The sequence below is a fragment of the Podarcis gaigeae genome (assembly GCF_964106915.1).
Source record: "Podarcis gaigeae genome assembly, chromosome: 3".
NCBI lineage: Eukaryota > Metazoa > Chordata > Lepidosauria > Squamata > Lacertidae > Podarcis > Podarcis gaigeae.
The window spans coordinates 82,553,844-82,579,610 of NC_139680.1; the positions used below are offsets into that span (position 1 = coordinate 82,553,844).

The 25,767-nt window shown below is 40.9% G+C and overlaps 1 protein-coding gene and 1 long non-coding RNA gene across 3 annotated transcripts in view; one reads left to right on the top strand and one right to left on the bottom strand.

Moving 5' to 3' along the window:
- Positions 1-659: 659 nt before the first annotated feature.
- LOC310841603 lies at positions 660-24,351 on the bottom strand. 2 transcript variants are annotated; one of them, XR_014562585.1, is made up of 4 exons: positions 24,307-24,351; positions 23,481-23,624; positions 5,386-5,575; positions 660-2,438 (listed from the first exon to the last, which is right to left on the bottom strand). It is a non-coding gene; the product is annotated as an uncharacterized lncRNA (long non-coding RNA). The 2 variants fall into 2 exon arrangements; XR_014562586.1 differs by lacking the exon at positions 24,307-24,351 and having other exon boundaries at positions 23,481-23,633.
- LTBP1 (latent transforming growth factor beta binding protein 1) overlaps positions 23,660-25,767 on the top strand; it is a 213,290-nt gene continuing 211,182 nt past the window's right edge. The window contains exon 1 of the mRNA XM_083732112.1: positions 23,660-24,105. Within this exon, the coding sequence (XP_083588238.1) occupies positions 24,098-24,105 (8 nt within the window). The 5' untranslated portion in view covers positions 23,660-24,097. The remainder of the gene's footprint in view (positions 24,106-25,767) is intronic.

A 25,767-nucleotide genomic window follows, 5' to 3' on the forward strand; every position in this document is an offset into this window, starting at 1 on the left:
AGTTTAAGATCCTAGCCCTGCTCCACCTTCTGCGCTGTTCTCTCCTCCTCTGGGTCCTCCTGCCCACCGGGACATTGCCCTTTCTGGACTCCTCCGACGCTGAGTCGCTTAGCTCCTCCCCCTGCCTCCGGCGGGCTTTAGGACCCGGTTCCCAATCCTCATTCTCTGCTGTCCCGCGCTCCTGTACATTTGAACTTGTTTCTCAAGCCAACCCAGTGACCTTTCTCCTAACCGTTACACTGCTTCTATCACTGCTTCCCTCTTCCGTGACACTGGCCGGATCTGACCTCCCCTCCGTTGCCTGACTCTCCGATGGAGGCGTGGTCAGCTCTGCCTCATCTCCTCTCCCTGGGGGGGAAAGCACTGGCCCCGATACCTGGGACTCTTCCCCCCCACTCTGCTCTGGTGGGGAAGCTGGTCCTGATTTCCAACTACTGCTCTGGGAGTCCCTGCTGCCCCCTTGCTCCTGGGGCATTCCCCTTGGGAACCCCCTGCCCCTGGCCACTGGCGCCCCCTTTTGTGAATCTTCCGATTCACTGGAGAGGCTCATGGAATCCCTCGGACCACTGTCCCCTCCTACGCTCCCCTCGGATTCCTCCCCCTCACTCTCCATCTCCCCTCTTCCCTGTGCCTCTGCTCCTGAGCCCCTGACAATATCCTATGCCCTTTTAAAATGTGTTTTGGGGAGAGGGCTTTGTTGTTGTTGTTTTTATTATTTATTTTGTGATTTTATATCTTGATTCTATTCTGTAAACCACCCTGAGACCCCCAGGTATAGGGCGGTATATAAATTCAATAAATCATCATCAATGCTACATGCTACATGGGGATTCCCAGGACTGAACCTGGCGTTTACTTCCTGGAAACATCTGCTGTACCACTGAACAACACTTTCTGCCAGTTTCTTGCATCTTTATCTGTAAAACCAAGCAGCATTAACATTTAGTTCTAGGATTTTTATTATTCAGGTTTCTTTATACTCACCATCCATAAAATGGTATACTGTTTGAAGAGGAGAAGTAAAAATGTGATAATTGTAAATTCTAGGCATTTGGATCATTTCCCTACAAAAGAATTGATATTATCAAGTTTTAATGGTTTCATCAGGGTATCTTTCAAACATTTTAAATAAAACCACCTTTTTCAAAGTTTTGGTTTCCAATATATGTGGTTCTGTGATACTGGGAAATTAACAAATCTCTGCTTTGCTGAGTAATTATAAATATCAGTGATATTTCTGTCTTCAATTGCCAAGATCCAAATAGTGTTAAAGGAACAAATGAGAGAACAAAAAATAGGGATTAGTGGCGCACACTTTGGATTCTTAGTACTTAAAATAAACTGGAGTGTGTCTAGGAAAAAATTAAACTGGGGACAGGCCTAACTAATCTGGAATTCTTGTCAGTAAGATTACTCAGATTGGCTGCTGCCTGTTCCAAAGATCATTTTTAAATGCCTATGGTGACTGGAAAATATTATCTTAAAATACTGTGCTTGTGTGTTTGTAACAAAGGAAGGGCTAGTACAAAGAGGATGCACTTAAACTTTTAAAGCAGTAAATCTGTTTATCCATTAGGTATAGCGTTTGGATGCTATTGTCCTGTTACAAGAGCATAGCACAACATTTAATTTATTAGGAATACTTATGCCTTTCTGACCCACTTTTCTAGTAAGGTGATCTGAATGGTTTGTAATGCGAGTGATTGTATCTTGGTAAGATGATCATAAGATGATCACACTTTAGGTTTTGGCCCATCTTTTGAGAAGCTGTGTCATGGCATTTATACCTTTTGTTGAATGATTCGCCAGTAACACCTATCACAAAACCTGCAGTTAATGTGCCAAGGTATACATTAAACGTCAGCTACTGCAAAAGCCTTGAATCAGTACTAAATCCCTAGGGACCATTTCCCCACCCTTCTTGGCTTAGAAGGCTCCTTTTGCCATAACTACTAAGCGTTTTGCTGCTTTATTTTCTGATAAGGCAGGAGTGAGGGGAACACATGGTCCTCCAGGTGTTGCTAGGTCATAACTCTGGCCATTCATTCCATGCCTCTGTTTTAAGGCAATTAAATGTATTAGGCATACAGATAATTTAATGTGTGATAGGACTCGAGTGATACGTATGGATGAATTCATGCAACACCATCCATGTACAGTCCTTGCCCAAAGTTCTCACAATCTGAAGTTTGAAAGTGAGCAAGAAAGGTTCGGGATGGGGAGTCAGCAAGGGAACAGGAATGTATGAGAGCAAATGCAGTTACATGTACTTTTTGTGGCTGGACATTGAGACAGAGCAGGGGGTTGTGAGGGCTTCATGAAACAGTAGGTTTTGAGGAGATCTGTGAAGGAAAACAGGTGACAGTGGCACTACACAGGTGTTCTCAAACCTGGAATTTCATCCCGGGAGTGGTAAAGAATAATACAGGCCAAGCCACCTTAAGAAAGCAGGAGGAAATGAGTGTGCTTGCTATTTACCAAACTGTGGGTTAAAGCCTCAAGCACCTAGGACTTGCCAATCGAAAGGTCGGCGGTTCGAATCCCTGCGGCGGGGTGCGCTCCCGCTGCTCGGTCCCAGCGCCTGCCAACCTAGCAGTTCGAAAGCACCTCCGGGTGCAAGTAGATAAATAGGGACCGCTTACCAGCGGGAAGGTAAACGGCGTTTCCGTGTGCGGCTCTGGCTCGCCAGAGCAGCGATGTCACGCTGGCCACGTGACCCGGAAGTGTCTCCGGACAGCGCTGGCCCCTGGCCTCTTGAGTGAGATGGGCGCACAACCCCAGAGTCTGTCAAGACTGGCCCGTACGGGCAGGGGTACCTTTACCTTTACCTTTTTAATATTCCACAGTGCACATCCAAATACTTGGTAAGCCCAGTGGCTGTAACATCCTGCCAATTGGTGAAAATTGCCACTCCTCTATTTCACAAATTCTGCAAACGTGGATATGTGGTAAATTTTCTGTGTGATTACCTATAATTTGGCACACAGTTCAACAATTTGTAAAAACCTCCTAAAAGGACATCTGTCACAAATGGAAAAACAATGAACTCACAACGGTCCAAGCAACAGTACTGTGCGACACAGGAAGGTTTTTCTTAAATGTTTAGAAGTGCTTATAAATAGATAGGTTTCAATCAACAAGAAGCTCATTCAGGCATGCACTCAAATATAGTAGCAGCATTCATTAGACAAACATTTCTGCTAATCCCTCGGCTATGCTAATAAAAGAGTGATCCTTCCAGACTGCAGATAGTCCAACTCCTATTATTTAAGCCTAATAACAATTGTATTAAGTTTGAGCAAGGGGTTCCGTTCAGCTTAAAGTAACTTGAGATCTCATTAAAATGGTTGTGGAATAGACATTTCTCTAGTTGAGAATAATTAAAATGCATGTGAGATTAATGTGGATTTTTTAAAAGCAGTAGAACTTTTTCTCCCCAATGCCTAGTTATTCAGAATATGCTATTTGACCCAAAAAAATGTTGTAGTAAATAAATTGTATTTGTAGCAACATAATTACCATTGCCACTGGCTCCAGGCAGGACTTGGTGTCATACTTAGCACAAAGCCCCTGGTGAGTGCAGCACAACCACATAATACCAATCCTGAAAGAACTTCATTTCTGGGCTGAAATTAAGGTGCAGGTGTTGATCTACAAAACCCTAAGCAACTTGAGAATTAGGTAGCTAATGGAACACCCAAGCCTGTTATCAGCCTGTCTGTGTCCTTAGTTCATAGGAGAGAACCCCATCTCATTCTACTGTCAGGGGAAGTATAATAAGTGGTGACACAAGAGGGTGATAGCCCAACTCTTGAATGCCATCATCCCAAAGTCAACTTTATTTACATTCCAGCACCAGGCTAAGCCCCACCTGCTTACCCAAACATTTTGAGTGGTTACTCAGTCATGACTGGATTTACTGCAGAATATCTGTTCTTGCTGCTCATTGTTTTGGGATCCCCCTCTTTTATGGTTTATTATTTTAATATTACTATTAGAAATTTAACTAAGTAACCAAATGTCAAGTCTCCTCACAAACAGGTAGGGGTCACTCACATTACGTGTTTCCTCCACCCTTGCCAGCAGCAGCCAATTATCTGGGGATGGCAGGTTATGAGGGTGGGGGCATTGAAGCTGCAGATGAGCAGCTGAATATAAATGATCTTGCACATTTCAAAGGAGAGTGGGGAAAACTTGCCACAAGATGCTGGCTTCCATGGCAGTCCCCTGTTGAGTATAATATGTGGATCTGCTCCAGTACAATTAATGTGGCTTAGAGCTGCCTTTGAAGTTGATAACCTTCAGGTGTTTGGGACTACAGCTCCCATCAGCCCCAGCCAGCATGGACAACAGGCAGACAGGATGGAAGTTGTAGTCCAAAGCATCTGGAAGACACAAGGTTAGGAAAGGCTAGACCACTGGAGACTCGCACAGAGATAAATGAATCCTGTGGAGTACTTGCATTATTACACGTCTACCCATAAGATTGCTCTCTGGCCTAGTTCTAAATATGGATATTATCTCTGACTTGAATTCATGTTTGCTTGTTTCTAAAGAAACTTTATTAAGAAATTGAATAATTTCTCATGAAAACTGCTTTGTATAAATGTCTCTTTAAGCTTGCTCTCGTATTTAAAAAAGACCCTTTGTGGTTTTTTAGTTTCTTGTTACCTATATGCAATTTTCCTTGCCTGCATCATCGCAAAATATTTTCCTCCTGGCTGCTATCAGCCTCCCCTCCCCCCCCTTCTTCCTGCCTTACTGTAAACTCTAGTGACCTGCAAGTCTTAGTCATCTACACCAGGCATATCCAACTCCCAAGAGACTGTGATCTACTCCCAGTATAAAAACACTGGGAGTGATCTACCAATTGTCATTGGGGGAGGAGGAGCTTTTTTTAGGAAAGAAGTGCCCAGAGTTGTTGAGCTTTTTGAGGGAGGACTGCACAGAATTTTTAAACTTTCCCCCCATAACTTTTTGTACATGATAAGGATCCTGTGATCTACTACTACTGGTTGGACATCCCTGATCTACACCATCCCTTGGCCCAAAACAAATGCAATGATCTCTGCAATAGAATAGCAGCCAAGTTTTCTGACAGCCAGTGCAGTATTAATGGTGCTAAAGTGCTTGCTTATATAAAAGGGAGTTGGAATATTTACAGGCATCACAACTTAAACAAACAATTTAATATCATTAGCAGGGGAAACCAGGGAATTAACCCTAGGATGGCTGGCATTTTCCAGATCTGCTCAAATACTATGTTTTCTCAGCCTTAATGACAGGGATGCACCCAAATGTGTTTCCTTTTGCTGCTTCGCTTTTTTTGGAGGGCTGCCTTCTTTTGACACTCCCTTGCTTTCTACTCAGGTCAGTCTGACTTACCTCTCCACACATATTTTTCACCTTATTTTCCTTTAAGATAAGGGTCAAACTGTTGGCAGCTTTGTCTGCTATGGAAGGCAGCAGCTGGAGGAGTGGGAGGGGTGGTTCTTCTTCTTTTACTTGGCTTGGATTTTGCTTTTATTGCCCATCCCAAAAATGAATCCACTTCAGTGACGGTGGTCAGAAATCTCTGTAGGACAAAAAAATGTAATTATTAAAGCTGGCCAAAACAAAATTCATAGAAAGGAAAAAGAACAAAATCAGCAAAACCTGTGGTAAACAAAAGCTGCCATCTGTAAACTCTTTGCTGTCTGAGCTACTGCCATGTTGCAGAAGCCTGGGAAGGAAATGTGAACGGTATTCTCATGTTTTGCACCTGGACACACCGTGTGAGAATATATGTGATCCAAGTAAATGCAAATATAGGAATACTAGGCACAGTTTTGTTAGAACTTCTTACTATATTAATTAGAGGATCGGGGCTTTTGAATGACAAGGCAGTGAAAATTACAACGTGGATGACTTGGACAATAGGGCTTTTAATGTTCCAATTACTGTAACATGAAAAAACCTGCAGAGATGCTACATTACAGCAATTTTGAAACATCAGCACATACAAGGCAAACTAGTGTATAGTATGAATCCAGAAGTCCTGTGTTCATATCTTGCCTCTCAGCCGCCTATAGGCAACATGTGTTTTTCCCTTTCACAGGCAATAAGATGATAATACTGGTCTACAATACAGGATAGAGTAAGTACCTATTTAAGCACTTAATGAACTCCTTTGCTAGTTTTGTGCAACAATACTACCTGCTCCTTTGGCTCGTGGATATTCAGATCAATGCGCATTTACAGTTTTTACCAGGAACACTTCTGTGAAACTGATATATAAGCCAACAAAAATGGCCCAGCTACGAAGCTTTACGAACTTCAGGAGCACGGCTAAGACTTTCTTGTACCAGCAAGCATTTTAAGGTTTTTGGAGAGATTTAATTAAGTTGTTGCATGCATAGAACGAGGTCCACTCACACAACAGGACCTCCCCTGTCTCTTCCCCCATGTCCCCTAAAACCTGCTCTGGAGGGTTGGGGGGAACCCAGAAAAAGGGGAGAAGTCTCACTGCATGAGCAAACCTTGTTCCATGCACACATACCCCAATTCCTTGCACGCTACATTGAATTTCACCCAGAGTTTGCTTTTATGATAAATCTTTATTATTCCACTTTCTCTGGATTATTTGTACGCTGATTAGAAATGCAAATACGTAAGTGGTCTAGAAATGTCTTAAATAAATGAATAGTATGCACCAAGAAAAGATTAGTTAAAATGCTTGAGGCCCAAGAGAATGGCAGCTCTTTTAAGTATTTTTAGCTCTTAAGTTAGGCAGGTGAGGGCCTGGTAAGTGTCTGAATGTGACACTTTTGTACAGCCCTATATAAGCAACGCTTTGATCTGTTGATTTTGAACGAAATCCCAAAATGAGTGTAATATATTTTCATTTCTGAGACTATTAATAGTTTAGAACTCTTCTAACTGTTATCATTTACCAGAGTTAAAGTGTATGTGGGGGGTTGAGAGGGAGGAAGGGGGGAGAGAGAGAGAGGGGGGGGGAGAGAGAGACCCAGCATAATGGAAAATGAAAAGGGTGTCTCCACCAATTTTACCCTTTCCATTTGGCAAACCATGTCCTTGACAAGAGTATTGCTTTTTAATTTCCTGCCTTGCTGGTTTGTGCTCATTGCCCTCCCCAATGATCTCAGTTCAGCTCCGAGAGTTGTGCTTTACTGCTGAAGAGCAAGGACTGGGATGTTGTACGTAAGTCTCTGCTAAATGTTGACCTCAGGCAACACCCCCCAGCTATGAAGTCGCAGTTTGCATAGATGGCCTGGAAAACCTGTCAGCATCTGCCAGTGCTTCTGCCAGGAAAAAACCCAAAAACATCAGCCCTCCTGCCCAATTTTTTTTCCATTCTCTTTTTTTCCAGAACAAAAATAAAAATAAAAATTGGTACTTTGTGGTTTGCGTTAGAATGGTCTTCCTCTGAGTATACATGTGGGATGTGAGTGGATGGAAAGGATATTTGGGAAATGGGCACATTCTCTTTTCCTTCTTTTATGGCAGCAGAGAATAGATGAAAAGGCCAACTCTCCTCCTTCCAAACCATGCAGGAGACAACAACAGAGCAAAACAGTTTTTCCTGCATTAGAATGTAATGTTACATCACAAAAATTGTTAGGATCCTTTTTCCTAACTCTGTCATGGCTGGCGTAGAGAGGGAGGCATCACCTGGTTCCGAATCTTAGCGTCTCCCCACTTCATGTATCTGGTACTCATAAGGGTGTCCCCACCCTATAGTGGGGAAAACATTACTTTGTGCAATGTGAATGTAATATTTTTTGTGTGCCAGCTGGGGATTTGAATGGTTCTTCAAGTAAGTGTTACAGGATAGCAAAAAACAGCAGAAGCACTCTTTGGTTATCTCCTCTTCCTTTTCTGTGCATGGTCTTCAAGAAGCTTTCTTCCCAGCTTCATTAACCTACGGTTTTTTACTTTCTGCATCCAGAACCCTATCCACCGATCCTAAATTTACTTCCTCAACAGTAAGCCCATTCAGAGGGCCTTAACTCTATACAAGCGTGTCCAGGATTGCAGCCTTAAAATTAACATTGAGCTCTTTTCTTGACAGTCCTTTATCTCAAGTTGTTAATAAAAAATTGGCCAGCTACAGTCCCTTTCCAGAGAGCCCTTAAAATGGATCTATCACACCCAGCAAGCATCAGCTTGACACCTAAGTTATAGCAATATTATTTTACTCCAAGGCATCTATCCCATATTTTAAAATGTCATACCTTGACTTCAGCAGGGAAAGATTTATAGTAGCTGTTCCCAAAGGCAAAGAGAAGATCCTCCCTAAGCTTCTGTTTGAAGTCTGGTGTAAACACCAAGAGTGCAATGCGAAGGGACTTGTGAAATGTATACCCCTGTCCTCCCTTCAGCTGCTAACTGAGCTCGACACTTTCAAGACAAGAACATTTGGAATGGTTTCACTTTAACTGACCTTCATACTCATATGCTAAATATTTTCTAAGATGAAACCTGAGTATTTTTTTATGATGACACTTAGGACACTCACAATTATTTTGTGGGGGCAATTGGAGGAAACAGCCAGTGATGAGGTAGGTGCCTGCGAAGTGCTAGATAGCAGCTTCTTGCAGTAGTTTCAGGTCTCCACACTACCAAGCTTCTCAGAGGGCGTGGTACGTACAATACATCTACCAAGTCAAGCTGAGTCCCTGCACTGACGTCTCTAAAGCAGGGGTGGAGATCCTGCCACTTTCCAGATGCTGTTACACTCCAGCTCCCATCAGATGCTCCAGCCACCATGGGCAAAGGCAAGGGATTATGAGAGTTGTAATCCAGCCACTGATGTTGGGAAAGATGGAGGGCACAAGGAGAAGGGGACGACAGAGGATGAGATGGTTGGATAGTGTTCTCGAAGCTACCAGCATGAGTTTGACTAAACTGCGGGAGGCAGTGGAAGACAGGAGTGCCTGGCATGCTCTGGTCCATGGGGTCAGACACGACTAAACAACAACAGCAACAATCCAGCCACATCTGGAGAGTCACAGGTTTCCCATCTGCTCTAAAAAAGTTACAAGATCATCATGGCACTGCAGTGTAGCTCCGGTCTTTAGAGAGGGCATATTCTCAAAACAGGAGAGGGCTCCCACACAGTCCAAAGTAAGGCCCCCTCCATATTGTTAGTTCAGGTTTAGGAATCACATTCCTGTATTACAATTTGCTACAAAAAAGCTTGTTTCAGACTCAAAATACTGTATACATTAATCCTTTTTTTCTACAGTTCATTACTTCATAAGCTGCTATTTACTATATTAACAGCATCTGTCCATTGAATTTGGTAAATTAAATGATAAGAGTATTTATCTCACTTTGTGACCAGTATTGGTTTTTCTATTACTGGTCTCCATTTTTCTAATAAAAAAATTGTAACTTACCTGTTATTTTTTGGGCACCTGGCTAGGTTTGAGTTTCAGCTATTTTTTATTAGTTAGTTAGTTACTAATTTAAATATTTGTATATCACACTTCATTGCCGAATTTCAGGGCAGTTTACAAAATACAATAAAACACAGTACGATGAAACAGGGATACAAGTCAGGGATTCTCACATCCAGATACAACGCAAGCCACTAGTGTTGGTTACGTATTGGTAATGTAGGATTGCTATGTCTGGATTTGTCTGAGTTTTCTGTCTCAGCCTCAGCATCAGAATGTAAAAAGAGCCTTGCTGGATCCAGCCAATGGCGCACCAAGTCCAGCATTCTGTTCTCAGAGTGGCCATCTAGGTGCCTGTCAGAATTATGCAAGCAGCACTTGAGATGGTGGCATTCTGCCCACCTGTGACTCCCAGCATCTAGCATTCAGAGACATACTACCTCTGAAAGTGCAAGTAAAACACAGCCATTGCAGCTAGTAGCCTTTGATTGCCTTGTCCTCCAGTAATTTGCCTCACCATCTTTTAATAACAACATGTAAATCTAAAATATTAGATATCAAAAATATTTACACCATGGGGAAATATTGAAACTGCGTTAAGTCTCAATGATTTGCATATGCAAGGATAGGAGTGGCTGACATGTTAATAGGTCTGGCTGCACAGTGTTCATCTGCAGGCAACTATATGTTCAAGTGTAACTTTGGGTATAGAAAACAACTGGCTTAGTTAAATATAAGGTGCACTATGTCTGCTGTATTTATCGTTAATCACGAACTGTTAAAAATACTTGCACCCAATTGGGAGGATGATCAGCCTGACATAAACAGTCTCTAGCCAGGTGTAGCATGTTCAAATTAAGACATTTTATTTACATACTACTGGGAGGAAGGGACGTGTGGAATGAAGGTTAATCAGAGGCCTCTGTATCAAATAACTGCTTATTAAAGCTATACTTTAACCTCCTTTGGTCTGTGTTACTGGGATTATTTGACCTGACTGCCTTCCTGTTTAAGCAGACACTACAACTGATCAGGACAGCAACTACTTGAATCTCAGTAATTTAATTTTGTTTATTACTCTATAGAGTAATTTACTGCAGAACATACTTTCCTGATTTCCATAATATACCTTGTACAAAGTTTTTGTACAATCTCAGTGATTCAGTCTGCTTCATGAGTCTTGAATGGCTAAATCATTGCTAAATACAGAGGACATGGGTGTTGGCTTGTTTGAAAGCAACATTTCTGACAAGAATTAAGAAGGCATGAAAAATGAAGTGTGAATTAAATCAGCTGAGAAAAGATGAAGCCCGAGTGTGTTCTCTTCTGTGTGAGAGCAGCTCATGACTGCAATGGCTAGCGACTCCTTACGAAAGGTTGATTCAAGTAGTAATTTTGAGAGATTTATTTAATGTAGGAAAATGTGTTATCCCTTACAGGCTGGTTGTCTTCATCAGGAACATGCAGTACGACTTGACCCTATGACTAAATTACCACAAAAACTATGCTGGCCCACCCATGGATTTTTCTCACACAACTTGATATCTGAGCAAGTCACATGAAATGCTTCATCATCCCCTTTGCAACACATACATTCAATCTGTGCACTGGGGAAAAAATCAATACTTTTTCAGATTAAAAACACCCCCAAAATCTTTAAGATACAACAGTCAGAGGAGAATATAGCAGCCCTTTCTCAAGTTGTTGTCCCTCTCATCCACAATGATCTAAAACAGCTACAGTGGTACCTTGGGTTAAGTACTTAATTTGTTCCGGAGGTCCGTTCTTAACCTGAAACTGTTCTTAACCTGAAGCACCACTTTAGCTAATGGGGCCTCCTGCTGCCGCTGCACCACCAGAGCACGATTTCTGTTCTCATCCTGAAGCAAAGTTCTTAACCTGAAGCACTATTTCTGGGTTAGTGGAGTCTGTAACCTGAAGCGTATGTAACCTGAGGTACCACTGTACTTCCTAGCCACAGAAAGCCACAAACACAGGGTCCAAGCCCAGCAGCAAACCAGGATGCCAACTTTGCCCCCATATCGACTTGGGCAACACTCTTACCAATGCTAATAATGTCAGACACCAGACTATTCACTTGCTCATTTTCCAGTGGTGCATACAATCATATGCCAGCAATGCCCATCTGCACTGTGCGTAGAACAAGCCAGCCTCCACAAAAACAATGAATGGACATGAAGAGGACATCAGAAATAGCAATACCCAGAGAACATTTTAACATACTTGGGCACTCTGTAACTGACCTTAAAATGGCCCTACAAGAACACAGACTCCAACAGAAAACTCCAGTGGGAAACTGTTAATTACAATTTATCAGGCAATTCAATTATGTCACCTGTAGCTTGAATTAATATTGTTTTGTTTTTAATCACATTGCATGTGATTATTGGCTTACCAATGCCGGGTTATTTGTTTTATCACCAACGCTGCCTCACTATACGGTCACCGCACTGTTGTGTTAATTGGTCAGGGTAACTTTGACTTTCAGGTAAATGTTGTCATAAAATTTCCCTCTAAATTTGCTCCTCCACGTGCCACACGCTACATGTGTATTTGTGCTTGCCAGTTCAGGACTGCACAACATGCATCAGATAAAGTGAAGTATAGACCACAAACTTATGCCATTAAAAAAAAGTTGGTCTATAAGTTGCCACAAGACTCTCTCTTACTTTTTTATAACATTGGAGCACATTCACCTATGTTTTGCGCGTGACATCATAATTTTACGTGTTAACCTTGTCTCTAAAATTATTCCTTTGTGTTATCAATCATTCTGTTTGTTAGTTGAGCTCTTTTTTTTTGCTTTATTTTTTTCACGGGTTTGGTGGAACAATTTACGGTGTGTTAAAGAAGGACTCCATAGTGACCAAACATAGAAAACTGAGCTCACACTTGGATACACTGTGGTATAATAAAATACTCCAATAAGATTGGCATAGATGTTAGGTAAAATAAAAATGCAAATACTCAGAAGATCAATAACATTCCATTCTTCCTGACCCATAATTTACAAGACACTTGGGACTCACTTACTGATGAAGATAATATACACTGTTTGGGTATTTTCATTGAAAGCTGGCATTGGTTACACAGATAGTCTAAGACATCTTGATTACCAAAAAAAAAGGCTGAACACAGAAAATGTTTACAGTAACAAAATGGTTTGTATATCATGCTAAGTCATAGTTTGATTTAAACCATTATTTCACCATGATTATGCCTCCCACCCATTATGATGTTTTCCCCTGCCCTCGTGGGTACAAGACTTATCAACTATACAGTGGTACCTCGGTTTTCGAGTGTCTCGGAAGCCGAACGTTTTGGTTTTCAAATGCTGAAAACCCAGAAGTAATTCCTTCCATTTTTGAACATGTTTCGGAAGTGGAACAGCTTCTCCTGTGTGTTTAATTTTTCCAACTGAACTTGCAGCCAGCCCTTTGCGCCTCGGTTTTCAAATGTTTCAGAAGTAGAACGGTCTTCAGGAACAGATTCTGTTCAAGAACCAAGGTACCACTGTATCATCATCATCATCATCACCATCATCATCACCATCATTTATATTTGTCGGTTGTTTTATACAAATAAGTCTCAAAGGAATTTATCATGATAAAATACAAACAAATATAATTAATTTTAAGCCAGAAAGTTTAAAAACAATGTACAATACATTTATAAAATGATCATCCAACCAGTCTTACCTCACTACCACTAAAATATCAGCACCACTTAACTATCAAAGGCCTTGGTAAATAAAAATGGCGTAGCTTGGTGTCTAAAAACAAACAATGATGTCGCCAGATGTATTTCTCTGGGGATAGCATTCCACAAATGGAGAGCAGGGCCACCACTGAAAATATCTGCTGTTGTGTGGTCACCCTTTCCAACTCCCTAAAACTGAGCACATGAAGGAGGACCTCTGATTAAGACTACAAAATCCATACTGGTTCATATGAGGAGAGATGGCCCAGGAGTTACTGGGGTCTTGAACCATAAAATGTTTTATAGGTCAAAAACTGCTCTTAAACTGTGCTGAGAAACTAACAGTCAAACCCAAATTGGTATAATATTGTTATGAGTCTTGGGGGGGGCGGGTTGCCATAACCCCCCCCCCAATATCTTGGGCCAGCCCTAAAGCTGGCTACTGAATAGCTGTAGTTTCCAAAGTAGCCCCATGTACAACACATTACAGTAATCGAACCTAATATGTCATAATGTTAGGTTCAATATCCCGGTATCTGGTTCAATAGATCTGTTAAGATCTTTGCACATTTGTCCTATTTAAAATTATTTCTCAAGGTGAATCTAGTTTGTTCTCTAAATCAAGCACTAAAGCTTCCACTATCTTTAATGCAATGATTTTCTTTTACGAACAAAATGGACAATAGCATCTCACTATATATTTTATGCTGATTTCACTACAAAAGGGGTATTTCTTAGAATATTTGAATGCTAAGCAGCAGTTCTACTAAGAATCAGAGCTTGGCTGTACTGACCAATAATTCCAATAGTCACCACACCCATGTCATCTAAGTTAATTAAAAACAGAAGTGTTTTAAAAAGTAGTATCAGTGGATTTTGTGGGTTTCTGATTTAGCCTCTGCAAAAGTGAACGAAGTGATTTATTTCATACTGGCTGTGTATAGTTGTTTGATTGATGGGTAGCCCAATTCACAACCCAGTTCACCTGAAGCATTTGGATTTCAGCCAATTCAGTCCCATTGGCTTCAACAGATCGTTTTAAATGAAAAGTCTTTGGGTTAGTCAGGTTGTGGATTTGTCCGTAAAAAAAAAATAATGATGATGATGTATACTGTACTTGTCTTGTCAAACAATTTATTTACAAAAGTGCTGCCCAGCATATATATTTGGTATCAGTATTTATTTAAAATTTTTGAAATGCACCTTTTGTTGTGCAGGTTTTAACAAACTTCAGAAATCTTTCCAAGAATTTAATGAAAGTGTTGAGAGGTCTAGGTTTCTGTCCTGCCAGCTTAATGCCACAAGCCTCATTTCTGATATTCTGCACCCTGGTTTTCCAGCGAGGGATATGACATTAAGCTGGAACAATACTGATGGGTTGCAAAACCACATCTACCTGTTACTCCTAGAGGATTAATGAAAACATACAAGTAAACAACAAAATAGAAAATTGAAATTGTTACGGCTGTTAAAGCTCTGCACAATTTGGGACCATGATACCTTCTCTAATATGAGCCAGCCTGACCAAAGTTAATCAACAGGTGCTCTCCTGTGTGACCCTAATTCACATCTGACTAGAATGAAGGATGGAGACATTTTGGCACCTGAAGTGAAATGGTGCCCGCCCCCTAAGTCAGGAAAGAAGGGGTGAGTGAAGATCTACATCATAAATAAGTGGGGAAGAATCAAATCAATCTTACCCAATAGTTGAAGTGGGAATCAATGGCCATTGGGGGGAAGAAGAGGCCTGCTCTGTATCATACTAGGTCGGGGGTCGGCAAGGCTGGGCTCTGAGGTGTAGAAAGCAGCAGGAGTGGCACTCTAGGAGGCTGAGACAGGTAAGGGCCCACAGCCCAGCTTCCTAGTTGGCCAGGTGGGGCTCACTAGCTCTGGGAGGACGGGGTGTGATTGCTCAGCTGGAGTAGGCTTGGAGCAGGTGAGGGTCACCTGCCTCATCAAGCCCAGATGCTGCAATCAGCAAAGTACAAAAGGGAAGCAGAACTGAGGGGCTGTGTTTGCTCACTGTCGATAGAATTTGGTTTGGATGCTCCTGGATCTCTATGGGACTGTGCTTTGGGTTTGTCTCTGGACGGTATCCTGACTGCAGGACTTCAGACCTACCTGGATTGACCCTGGATTGTGTTTCCTTGACCTTTGGACTTTGCTTGTGTGGCTTGACCCCTGGACTTTGGACTTGACATACAGACTTGCTGCCAGGTAGGCCAGGGGTTCAGGACACCAAATCAGCAGAGCTGTCTCATTTGGAAGCAGATTTGCAAATGGAACTAGAGAATGAAGATTTGCTAAAATAAAATAAGCAGACTATCCAAGTCTTTTATTGTATACCATATAGAAGAATTACCCTATAAAATTATTCTGTATTTTTATATATTCTTTCCCCTTCCCTTGAGGTGGTTATTTTTGGCAGAGAAAATAGCAGGAAGGGGAAGGGTTAAGTATCCCCTTTCTCACACCATTCTTCCACTTAAACTGGGAGTCTCCAAGGGCTGCATTTCATTTTAAAAATACTGTCTGGTTTGACCCTGATTTTTTTAAGGTTCTGGTGTGCATTTTACTGCTATTTTATTTTTTGCATTATTTTCTCCATGTCATGGTCTGCATTTCATTGACCTTTGTAAAACATTCTGCATTTTAATTCATAAATATAAAAGCTAAGTATAGAGTCTTAGCTTACTAAGCTTATGGAGTTTAGTTTAGAGTCGTCTGCTTCTTTGAGACCATCAAAAGACATTTCCTTGCTTGAAATAATTTAAATTGTGCTAACTGCGTTCCCAAACTTTGTGCTTAACGGTAATTTATTGCCATTTGATTTAGCTTTATGGTAGACTTCTGGCAGAAGCAGTGATAGCAGCTGGAAGACTGCTCTCCCCCTTCCCCCATAAACTGGCATTTGACAATAATGAGATTTATTTTAAAAAACTGCATTGTGCATTTTGATCTAACAATGTTAAGCTTCCTTTTCCTTTTAGAAAACCTTTTGAATCTAACTGACCAAGAGAATCTCTAAATACAAACCAAAAGTTCTGACATCTATTTGTTATGCAACTAGAGCACAGAAATAACTGAGGTATAAATAAAGATGTTTTGACAGGGATTATTGATCTAAAGAGAGACTAAACTGGAAAATGTGTTTATTAAGCCGTTATTTTTTGCCATATTGATATATGACACTGTCAGAGCCTAGGTCAGATAGAATGGCCTCTCAAGTTAATCCACCCATAGCACCACATTTTGTGTAATCCACATACTCTGTATCCATAAGGGAAGAGTTGATTACAACTTAATTTTTTGCTTTTTTGTCTTTATTGCTATTAAATCATAAATCCCAAAGTAACAGTGGGTATGTTAATAATGATCATTTGCTATACACCTGCCGTAGCTCTGTGTTGTTTCTTCAACTATATTTCTGCCAAAATACAGGCATGATAATATGGTTTTGATTAAAAGTCTATTCAGCTCAACTGCTGAATCGGTAACTTCCCCTAACTGCTCTTCCTCTTCTTAACACTCAGCTCTGGATGTTTTGTTTACTTTCGTTTAAAATAACGAAAATGTACTCACAATCAATGTTCTTCAGCCTTGGGTCCTTAGATGTTATTGCACTACAACTCCCATTATCCCAACGACATTTGGGAACCCAAGGTTGATGAACATTGTTAAATTACCACAGTGATCTCTCGAAATCTTCAATTTCAGTCAATTCTTCCTTCTAGAGAAAAAGCCTGTCTCTGGCTACTATCCTTTGTTCTTACATAACTGTAGGAAACTAGGTTCATACGCTGTAACAAAGAGACTGTGCTCTCTGACAAGGAATAATGACATCTGCTAGAAATAAAATAAGAGTGCATTGGATGCTATTCAGTTCTGAAACTCTGTCTGGAGAGCTGCTGAAATCCATAGCTTAGCTGCATGTGCTTCACATGCTTATGTACTCCATTTCTCTACCATTCTTCCTCCAGTGAGATCAGAGTGGCAAGGTTGATCTCCCCTTCCAGTTTGATCCTCACAACAACCCTGTGAATAGGCTTGGCTTTGACAGGTCAGGCCCACAGGAGGCAAGGGGCCTGTGGAGGATTGGAGCAGGGGGGTGGCAGAAGGGAATGGGCAAGGCCTGGCTTGGAGGGGGCAGCTGGGAACTACCACGCAGCATCGAAAAAAGTGCAGGAGGGTCAAATAATGAACGCTGTTACGCCCAATCAGAAACAGCCACTGCCGCAGCCAATTGAAAAACAGACCAATTGCTGAAAACAATCGCCAGCTTCAGCAAGGAGGAAAAAAGTTCCGGGTTTAAGCAGTGGATGCACGCAGTAGCATGGGGAGGAGTGGGAGAACAAATGGAAAAAACAACAAAACAACAGTCGGATGGGCCGATGGCGCACGTGCCACCAGTGAGGGCTCCGCGTGCCCTAGGTTCGCCACTGTTGTCCTATGTTTTACTCAGGTTGGCACCCCTGGTACTAGACCAGTCTTTTATTACTGTACATGCTGGCTCATTTACTTAAGCATGATTTCCATGTATACCCTGCTTTTCTGTAGACTGCTTAAGGAGCTTTAAAGCGCATTTAAAACTATAAAATAAAAACAATGAAATGAAATGAAATTTTAACATTAGCAAAATTTCAACAGCTGTTGAAAATAAATTCCTTAAGCAGCTGCTCTAAGACAGCAGAATTTTTTTTGAAGAAAAGTCTGGTTCTGGTTGCATGCTGAAAAATCAGTGAAGGATCTCTTTGGGGGAGGTATTTAACAATTTAAGTGCAATAGATGAACAGTCCTGTCATAAATCCCCACCCCCTGTAATGAGACAGGACAGTTCTTAGGCCCTTGCCTGTTAAAGGAAGCAAGTTGGTATGTGATACTTAAATATTATTTAAAAATTATTTGAATTATTGTTCCCCAGTTTTATTCTACAGGGTAGAATGGGTAAATGTTTGTTTTGTTTTAACCGCCCATTATTGACTTCTTTTCGTATTTGCTGGTAGAAAAAGTCATCACCCAAAGCCTGTGCAAAATCTATCAGCTTGGTGCTGTTATTTTTAACGTCCATTGACAAAAGGTCACATAATCCTCCTTGAAGCTAAGATGGTCAGAGCAGATGTTCAAAACTTTAAAAAGGAAAAAGGTGGGTGGGTTGGGAGGCAACTATCAGGACAATTTTGAACAGCATGCTTTTCTAGAATTAGCAATGTGTCCTTTAGAATCTTCCATAATCTGGAATAGCTGTGAGTGTTTTTCTTTGGATGCCAAGTGACAACCAGTGATGGGTAAATCAGCCACGCCTCTCACTTTGATTTCTAGCTGTTTATAGCATATTCTTACACGCCACCCTAATCTCCGAGTGGTGCGAGTTTCCAGGGGTTTAGGCACTTACCAAGGGTTCATATTTCCTTTGGAAATGAGGCACAGCAGAGACTGTGGTGCCTTTATGATGTATGTGCAATAGACAACGTTGCATACAAAAATGTATTTATTAGGTGAACTCTCCATGAAAAAGCTGGTGAATTTTCAGGGAGGCTTCTAGACGTCTTTTAAAAAAGAATACAAACAAAAATCATTAATTACTCTGCATTAATTTATTTGGTGCATTTAAATCCCACCTTTCTTCCCTCATAGATACTGTCTGGTTCCCAGGCAGTTTCTCATCCAAGCCTTGACCAGACCCCAAACATGACTGCATCAGGTCCTCTCAGACCACGCCGTAGGGCCATTAATATGAATTTTACTTTGCAGTTATGATCAATTATTATTTATTTACTTATATCCCAACTTTTCCCTGACAGGGACTCAATGCCCCTTACACCTAAAATGGAACCAGCTAAAAACATAGGCAAAGAAGTGCTATTATTTTTTAGAAAACAATTAAACATTATGTTTTACAGATCTATGCTTTAATTACAGATACTGATAAATCAATAATACAAATCCTGTAACAAAAATATTATAACCTAAGAGTTGCTTTGAGGATCAGGCAAAGATCCATGTAGCCCAAGTGTCTTTGAGAACCTAATAAGCATTCCATGAAGGTTGAGTGATTATGATAACAAAACCTCACAGTGGGACAAGACCTCACTGTGGTTCCTTACAAATATTAATTTTTGGGAAGGGTAAATGGGTGAAGTCATTCTCCATCAAGGACTCACCATCATTGCTGTTCTCTCCTCTCCTTCCCCCTCCCCCTCGTACTCATACTAATTTTCAAGGTTGTTGCTTAAATCTGATTTCCCATCTGGATAAGGTGACTATGAAACTTCATGGCCAGTGATCTGTGACTGTAACATCCCTAAAAAGAGACACATTTCCACACCCCAGCTTGAACCCCTTTTTATTTTTAAGGAGGGGTTCTGCCTTTTTTAAATTTCTCACAAGGCAATAACTAACTAAATATATTTTGCCTTCCTAGGACTAAGCGTATGGGAAAAGGCTGCTCACAAAGTAAAGAATAATATATATGTATTATCACAAATTTAAAGTACAATAATTTACAATAAAACAGCAGACCAACATCAGAAATAAAACTGCATAAAAAAAGACTTTTCAGCGAACAGATTATAAATACATAATTGCAAGCTCTAAGTGGAAAATGTCAACATGAACAAAATGGTCTTAAGAACCAATTTAAAAATAGGCAAATAGGAGGCTGGCTAGCTGAACCTCTCCTGAGAGACTTTTCTGTAATTCAGGCATCACAACAGAGAAGGTTGTTGCTCTTTTCCATACTAACTCCACTTCTCAAGGCTAGTCAGACATTTCACAAGATGGTGACCTTTCAATTCCACAGACTAGAGTCACCTGGACTAGAAGTCACCTTTTTTTTCAACACTGGTGTGACAGACATCAATCAACCTCTTGTCAGTGCACTATGCCAATCATTTGGGGTTCCTTTTTCAGTCAGTCTAAAGTCTTCCCGAATCTTCTTTCTCAGTTCAGCTCATCTGTTGGCGATTTCCCATGTGGGAATAAACACCTCACCCATTCCAGTTCTGCTCTGAAGTATTTATTGAAGAATTGACACTATAGCTTGTATAACTACTGGCCTAAGGAAAATAAAACAGAACTATATACAGTACAGAGAATCATTCTTCCTCTCTGCTCTTCAACCATCCGGACAGAGTGACCAGCACACTCTTTCAGAGGTTTTCTCATACAGAAGTGTGTCACTGGGGAGAAAATTTGTTGCTAGGATCAAACTTGCTAGCGGCAAAACTATTCAAGGATAATTTCAAGTCTGTTTTTAGACTACACTAACACCGCTACCACACTTGAGGCCACAGGACTATCTTGGAGGGCATGGCAGAGACAGATTTAGGGGAGTCCGATTGGTTCAGAGCTTGGCTTAGGACAGTCTGAATGACACACGTTTAGCCCTCCACCATTTCCTCTCCCCCTGCCGCCTGACTAACATAGGACCATTAATTTCAATGGGTCTATTCAGAACATGGCTATAACCCTAAATGTTATTTCCAACCTTGCATGCAAATTAGAAATATTCTTGTTTTACGGGTGTTAGGATGGAAACAGGTGGCAGGCAGTCTTTCACCTGCTAAATAAATCCCACAAGGTGGTCATAAATACCTGTACTTCTGTTGTGTCTGCCAACAGTTCACAAAAGCCACTAAGCTTGAGGGAGGGAGGGTTTGGCAAGTAAGATTGTACTTAATTGCACCCTGTGTGTATACAACTACACAAAAACATATGTAGAAGGTGGTGGTTTAGAAGCAACTACAACAGTATGTTCGTGCAGACAGGCGTTTGTGTTAAAGGAACATTTATTGCTCAAGTTAACTGTGCAGTTCTGTTGCACCCAACATTAACAAATGTTACATTGAATGTGGAGAATGAAGGGTTGTGAGTTGACAGGATGACCCTGCTGTTTTATGCTTCCTTCCATGTGGAAAGCTACCCCAATAAATTTGGGTTTCCAATATTGAATAGCCAAAGCAACTCATGCCCCCAAGTGTTGTAACCATTTATCCCCTCCCCTATGCAAATGTGGAAAAGGCAGAAGGCTGATGAGAGCAGCCTTTTGGATTGTAAACTTCCACGATCTAAATAGCAGGTCTATGTTTGCATAACTGAAAACAAGGGCCGAGGAAATTTTATTTCAGCAGTGAAAATATTCCAATCCATTATTTTTTGTCTGGTTTTAGGAAATAGTAGAATACCAGGCAAGCTAGTGGTTGCTCCAAGCTCACACTGCATGGCCCCCCTTTTTTTACAAAGCCATCCTTATGTTCCTATACAAATAATTTTGGAACTTTCACCACTTTGGAACTAACGTACGTTTTGCTGCCTGTTTTTTTCTGACTGCTCTATGGAAAATCACATGAATCTGAACTTTGAAGAAGTGTAAGTAAACCATTTTTAACTTATCAAACATGTGATCTTTTTCTATGCTAGGGGAAGTGGAGAATTTTGGAAGGTATATTTTAAAGGTATAATAGGCTATATTCCCATGCTTTACTGTGCTTCATATTTTGTGATTTTAAATCTCTGCTGGCGTTCTCTCACCAAAGAGTACTTGCACCAAACCTGGTACTTGGCACCCAGGGAATTCTCTTTTTGTGCATTTTTTTTAATTTCTCAGCCAATAATAGCACATAAGCTTCACTGTTACTGTGAAGTGACAAAATGGCTGAAGCAAGCTATGATTTGAGGCTGGCACTCAGGAAACATAGGCAAACATGCCAAGTGATTTCATCATTCTCCAATAATGTGAATAATTATTTTAGAAATCTCCTTCCTCTATACTTTTGTTGCTTTTTTTTTACTATGTTCACACTGTGGCTGATATTTCCGAGGGAAAATTCTGTCTTGCCTTTTTCTCAAAACACGTGTGTGTGTTTAATGTTCTCCTTTCTGCTTCAATGACTTCACAAAGTGCTATTATCTGTTTTCTCCCTGAGCATTAAAGCAATTCTTTAAGTGATAGACCTGCCCAGAATGTTTCTCTGATCATTATGAGACTGCCAGTCGCAATTGTTTTTGGTAGCAATTTTATGATCGCCTAGCCATGTGGACTAAAAAACATGTTTTATTTAAAAGGAATGAGCTTTTGCATGGTGTAATGAGACTGGTATACAAATACCTCTCAATAGGACACATTCTTGTGAAATGATTTAGTGTCCCAGCTGGGATTTGGCTCCTAGAGAGAGTTCCAGATTTGTTGCTTACTAACGTTGGTTCATGTTTAGGGCAGAGAGAGCAATATTACCTTGTGAGAAAAGCCAGTTGAGGGTGAGGGGTGGAATGGGGGGACGCAGTGGGGAGAAAAATAGTCTTGATTTTCTCAACACTGGCTTGATGTATCACAAATGACATATTAGGGAATAATATTGCTTTCCTCTCTGCTGCTCATTCTATAACAAGGTTTCCCAAATGTGGATCTCCAGTTTTTGGACTACAGTTCCCATCATCCCTGACCACTAGTCTGTCTAGTTAGGGATGATGGGAATTGTAGTCCACAAACGGCTGGAGAACCAAGTTTGGGAAACCCTGCTCTATAAGAACTAAGGAGACAATTTGCTGGATCCATGAAAAGTAGGGGACTTCAAGTGGACTTCATACAATGACCGCTCAAAAAGGAGAAATGCATCTCACACACCCAAAAGAGGCCACAGATTAACATGGGGGGAAATGCATGTGCTAATTTATATGAAATGTTTATGTAACCACTATTCACCAATGGTAGCCAAATTCTGTCCCATCTGGAAAATGGACCTCCCACCCATGGTTGCACCAGCCTATAGAATGAATAACACGCAAGCCATAAATAATTTATAAACTAAACATATACTTATTTATATCTGCAAATATGCCATTATGGCTCACTGAATGTATACCATGCAGGATTGTACAGTATCTTCAGCAGTAGGGACATGGGTGGCGCTGTGTCTAAACCACTGAGCCTCTTGGGTTTGCAGGAAGGTCAGCGGTTTGAATCCCCATGATAGGGTGAGCTCCCATTGCTCTGCCCCAGCTCCCGCCATCCTAGCAGTTCAAAAGCACACCAGTGCAAGCAGATAAATAGGTACCGCTGCAGCGGAAAGGTAAACGGCAATTCCATGTGCTCTGGCTTCCGTCATGGTGTTCTGCTGCACCAGAAGTGGTTTAGTCCTGCTGGCCACATGACCCGGAAAGCTGTCTGTGGACAGACGCCGGCTCCTTCGGCCTGAAAGAAAGATGAGCACTGCAACCCCATAGTCGCCTTTGACAGGACGTAACTGTCCCGGGGCCCTTTACCTTTTTACTAAACCAAAGAAGAACAAAGCAATTTGTAGATCCAACAGTTGAAATGACCTCAGAATTCCAAGTGCAGGTCCCAATCAGAGCAACACTTACAGTTCCTTACAGGCACTCTCTCTCCAGAAACATCTGATGGTAGAGCAGGAGCCTGGACAAATCTGCAACTCTTGAAGCAGGCAAAACATCCAGGCCTCTTCCAAGCTTTCTGCCTTCTCCTCCAAGCTGGCTTCCAGAATTCTCCTACAAGAGAAAGGTTAGTGAGCAGGCTCCACTGCTGTAGAGAAAAGGGGAGGGGGTCAGATTATGGGCCCTCTGTTGGCTTTTACAATGTCTCTTCCCTGCTCCTAATAAGGACTACAGCATGGGTTACCTATAGATGCAAATTTATAAATAATTGCTATGCTTTACAGGCTTTTGTTTATTTAAGCTGTTTATATACTGCTTACCTAGTGAAGTTTCTAAGTGGTGTATATATATGTATGTATGTATATATATATATAAAGCATGTAGTAGATTTATCAATTGAAATTAAACAGAAAAACAGAAAATGTCCTTAAAATTGCCTGCTGAAATAGAAAGGTTCAATAGAAGTTCAACAAGGAGTCGTCTTGTCTAATCGCAGCGAGGAAGAAGTGCCACAGAATTCGGTCTACAATACTGAATTCCCAGCTTCTGGTGCGCTGGCCCGGCCTGGCCCATTTCAACACCCTGAGATGAAATGGTAAGGTGCCACCTTTCCCTGGTCGCGACCTGCCCTCCCCCGAACTTCTCTCCCATCTCTAGTGTAAATTAATAGACATTTAAAGCAAAAAATCTTGATTATTATTCCTCCCTACCCATCTGTGCAAGTGATAGCCATTTGTTTGGTCCTGAAACACATACTTTCCTATGACTAATCATTATATTATATGATCTGTCTCACCTCATGAGTTTGCTCGAATAAATTTACTCTTTCACTGGCTGAAACAGATTCCTTGCAGTTCGCATATGGGGTTGCATGTGACTTTGCCGTGCAACTATGTTATAGTGAATGCCAAAAGGGGAGAAACACGTGGAAACAAAGCCTGATTTTCAACTTGCAGACCCTTGAGTTAAATTTAAGTGAGCATATATGGGGGTAAGTCCGTGCACATCACGCACAGGAATATACATACATTTTGTCTGAGTCAAAACACTGATGGGAAAATGTTAGGCTTTCAATTCCAGGCTCTGGAAGCACCCATGGTTCAAATGTGCATTTCTTTTCCAGGGGTGAAAATCCATCCTGCAAGTTTCAGGTAGATGCTGGTTGTTCATGGTATTGACTGGCAGGGCCCCTAAAATGTCATCAAGAAGTCTTCCTACCCCTTCTGTCCTAGACTTGCTTTGCACTTAGCAAAAAATCCATATATAGATGTACAGATATAGTAAGAGATAGCAACAAATGAATGCATATATCCATTACTACAGTATTCTTGCAACACTTTGAAATGGGGAAAGGGCAAGACTGAGCTAGTATTCACTTCACTGTTGCAACTGAAACGACAGGTATATGTGTTCTGAAGATAGAAAACAGGGACAAACTGTGAGCTCTCATTTAATATTAGGTTTGTTTTAACCCTTAAAAATTGGTTAATTTTAGATTTCTTCATTTATTGTTGCAGCAAAGATTATTATTTTCTGTCCTATTGCACCTTTATTCTGCATTAATATGCTTAGGGATGGGAAAAGAATTTGATTTAGTACACATTTAAAGGCAAATCTTTTTCCTCTTTTTGAAACAATATGTGAACTGAAACACAGCTGTCCTCTGAAATTTGCACATCTGAATTTCACAGTGCAGTTCTCCAACCAGTTTTTATATACACAAAATGCATATGTCAGGGAAAGCTGTACATAAATAGGAAAGTAACATACAAACATGCATTATATTAGGGTAAATTACTTGCAGAAATGTGTACATTAGTCAAAACTGCATATAAAAATGTGTGTGTTCAGAAAAACATCATGCTAAAATCTGGTGAATTTTCATGAGGATTTTTTTAACAAACAAAAAACTTGCAAATTGTTGCAAATTGTGAAGAACGTAATTTAAAACTGGAAAAGATAGAAACTGAGACAAGCAAAACTGAGACAGATCCATCCTCAATGTGCCGTTCACTGCTCTAAGGGCCTTTGGGTTAAAAAGCACCATATAACATACCTTAACATGACATTTTTTAAAAAAGAAAAATCCTCCCAGCAAAAGACCATTAAATCAACAATCTAAAATTATCTAACCATAACACTGCTTAATGCACCAGCATCCTCATTCCTTCCTCACAGGAAAGCTGCCAGGACCTGATCATTGTCCACAACCATTTTTTGCCCTTCTTTAACATGTATGCTGTAAAAGGGGGAAGAG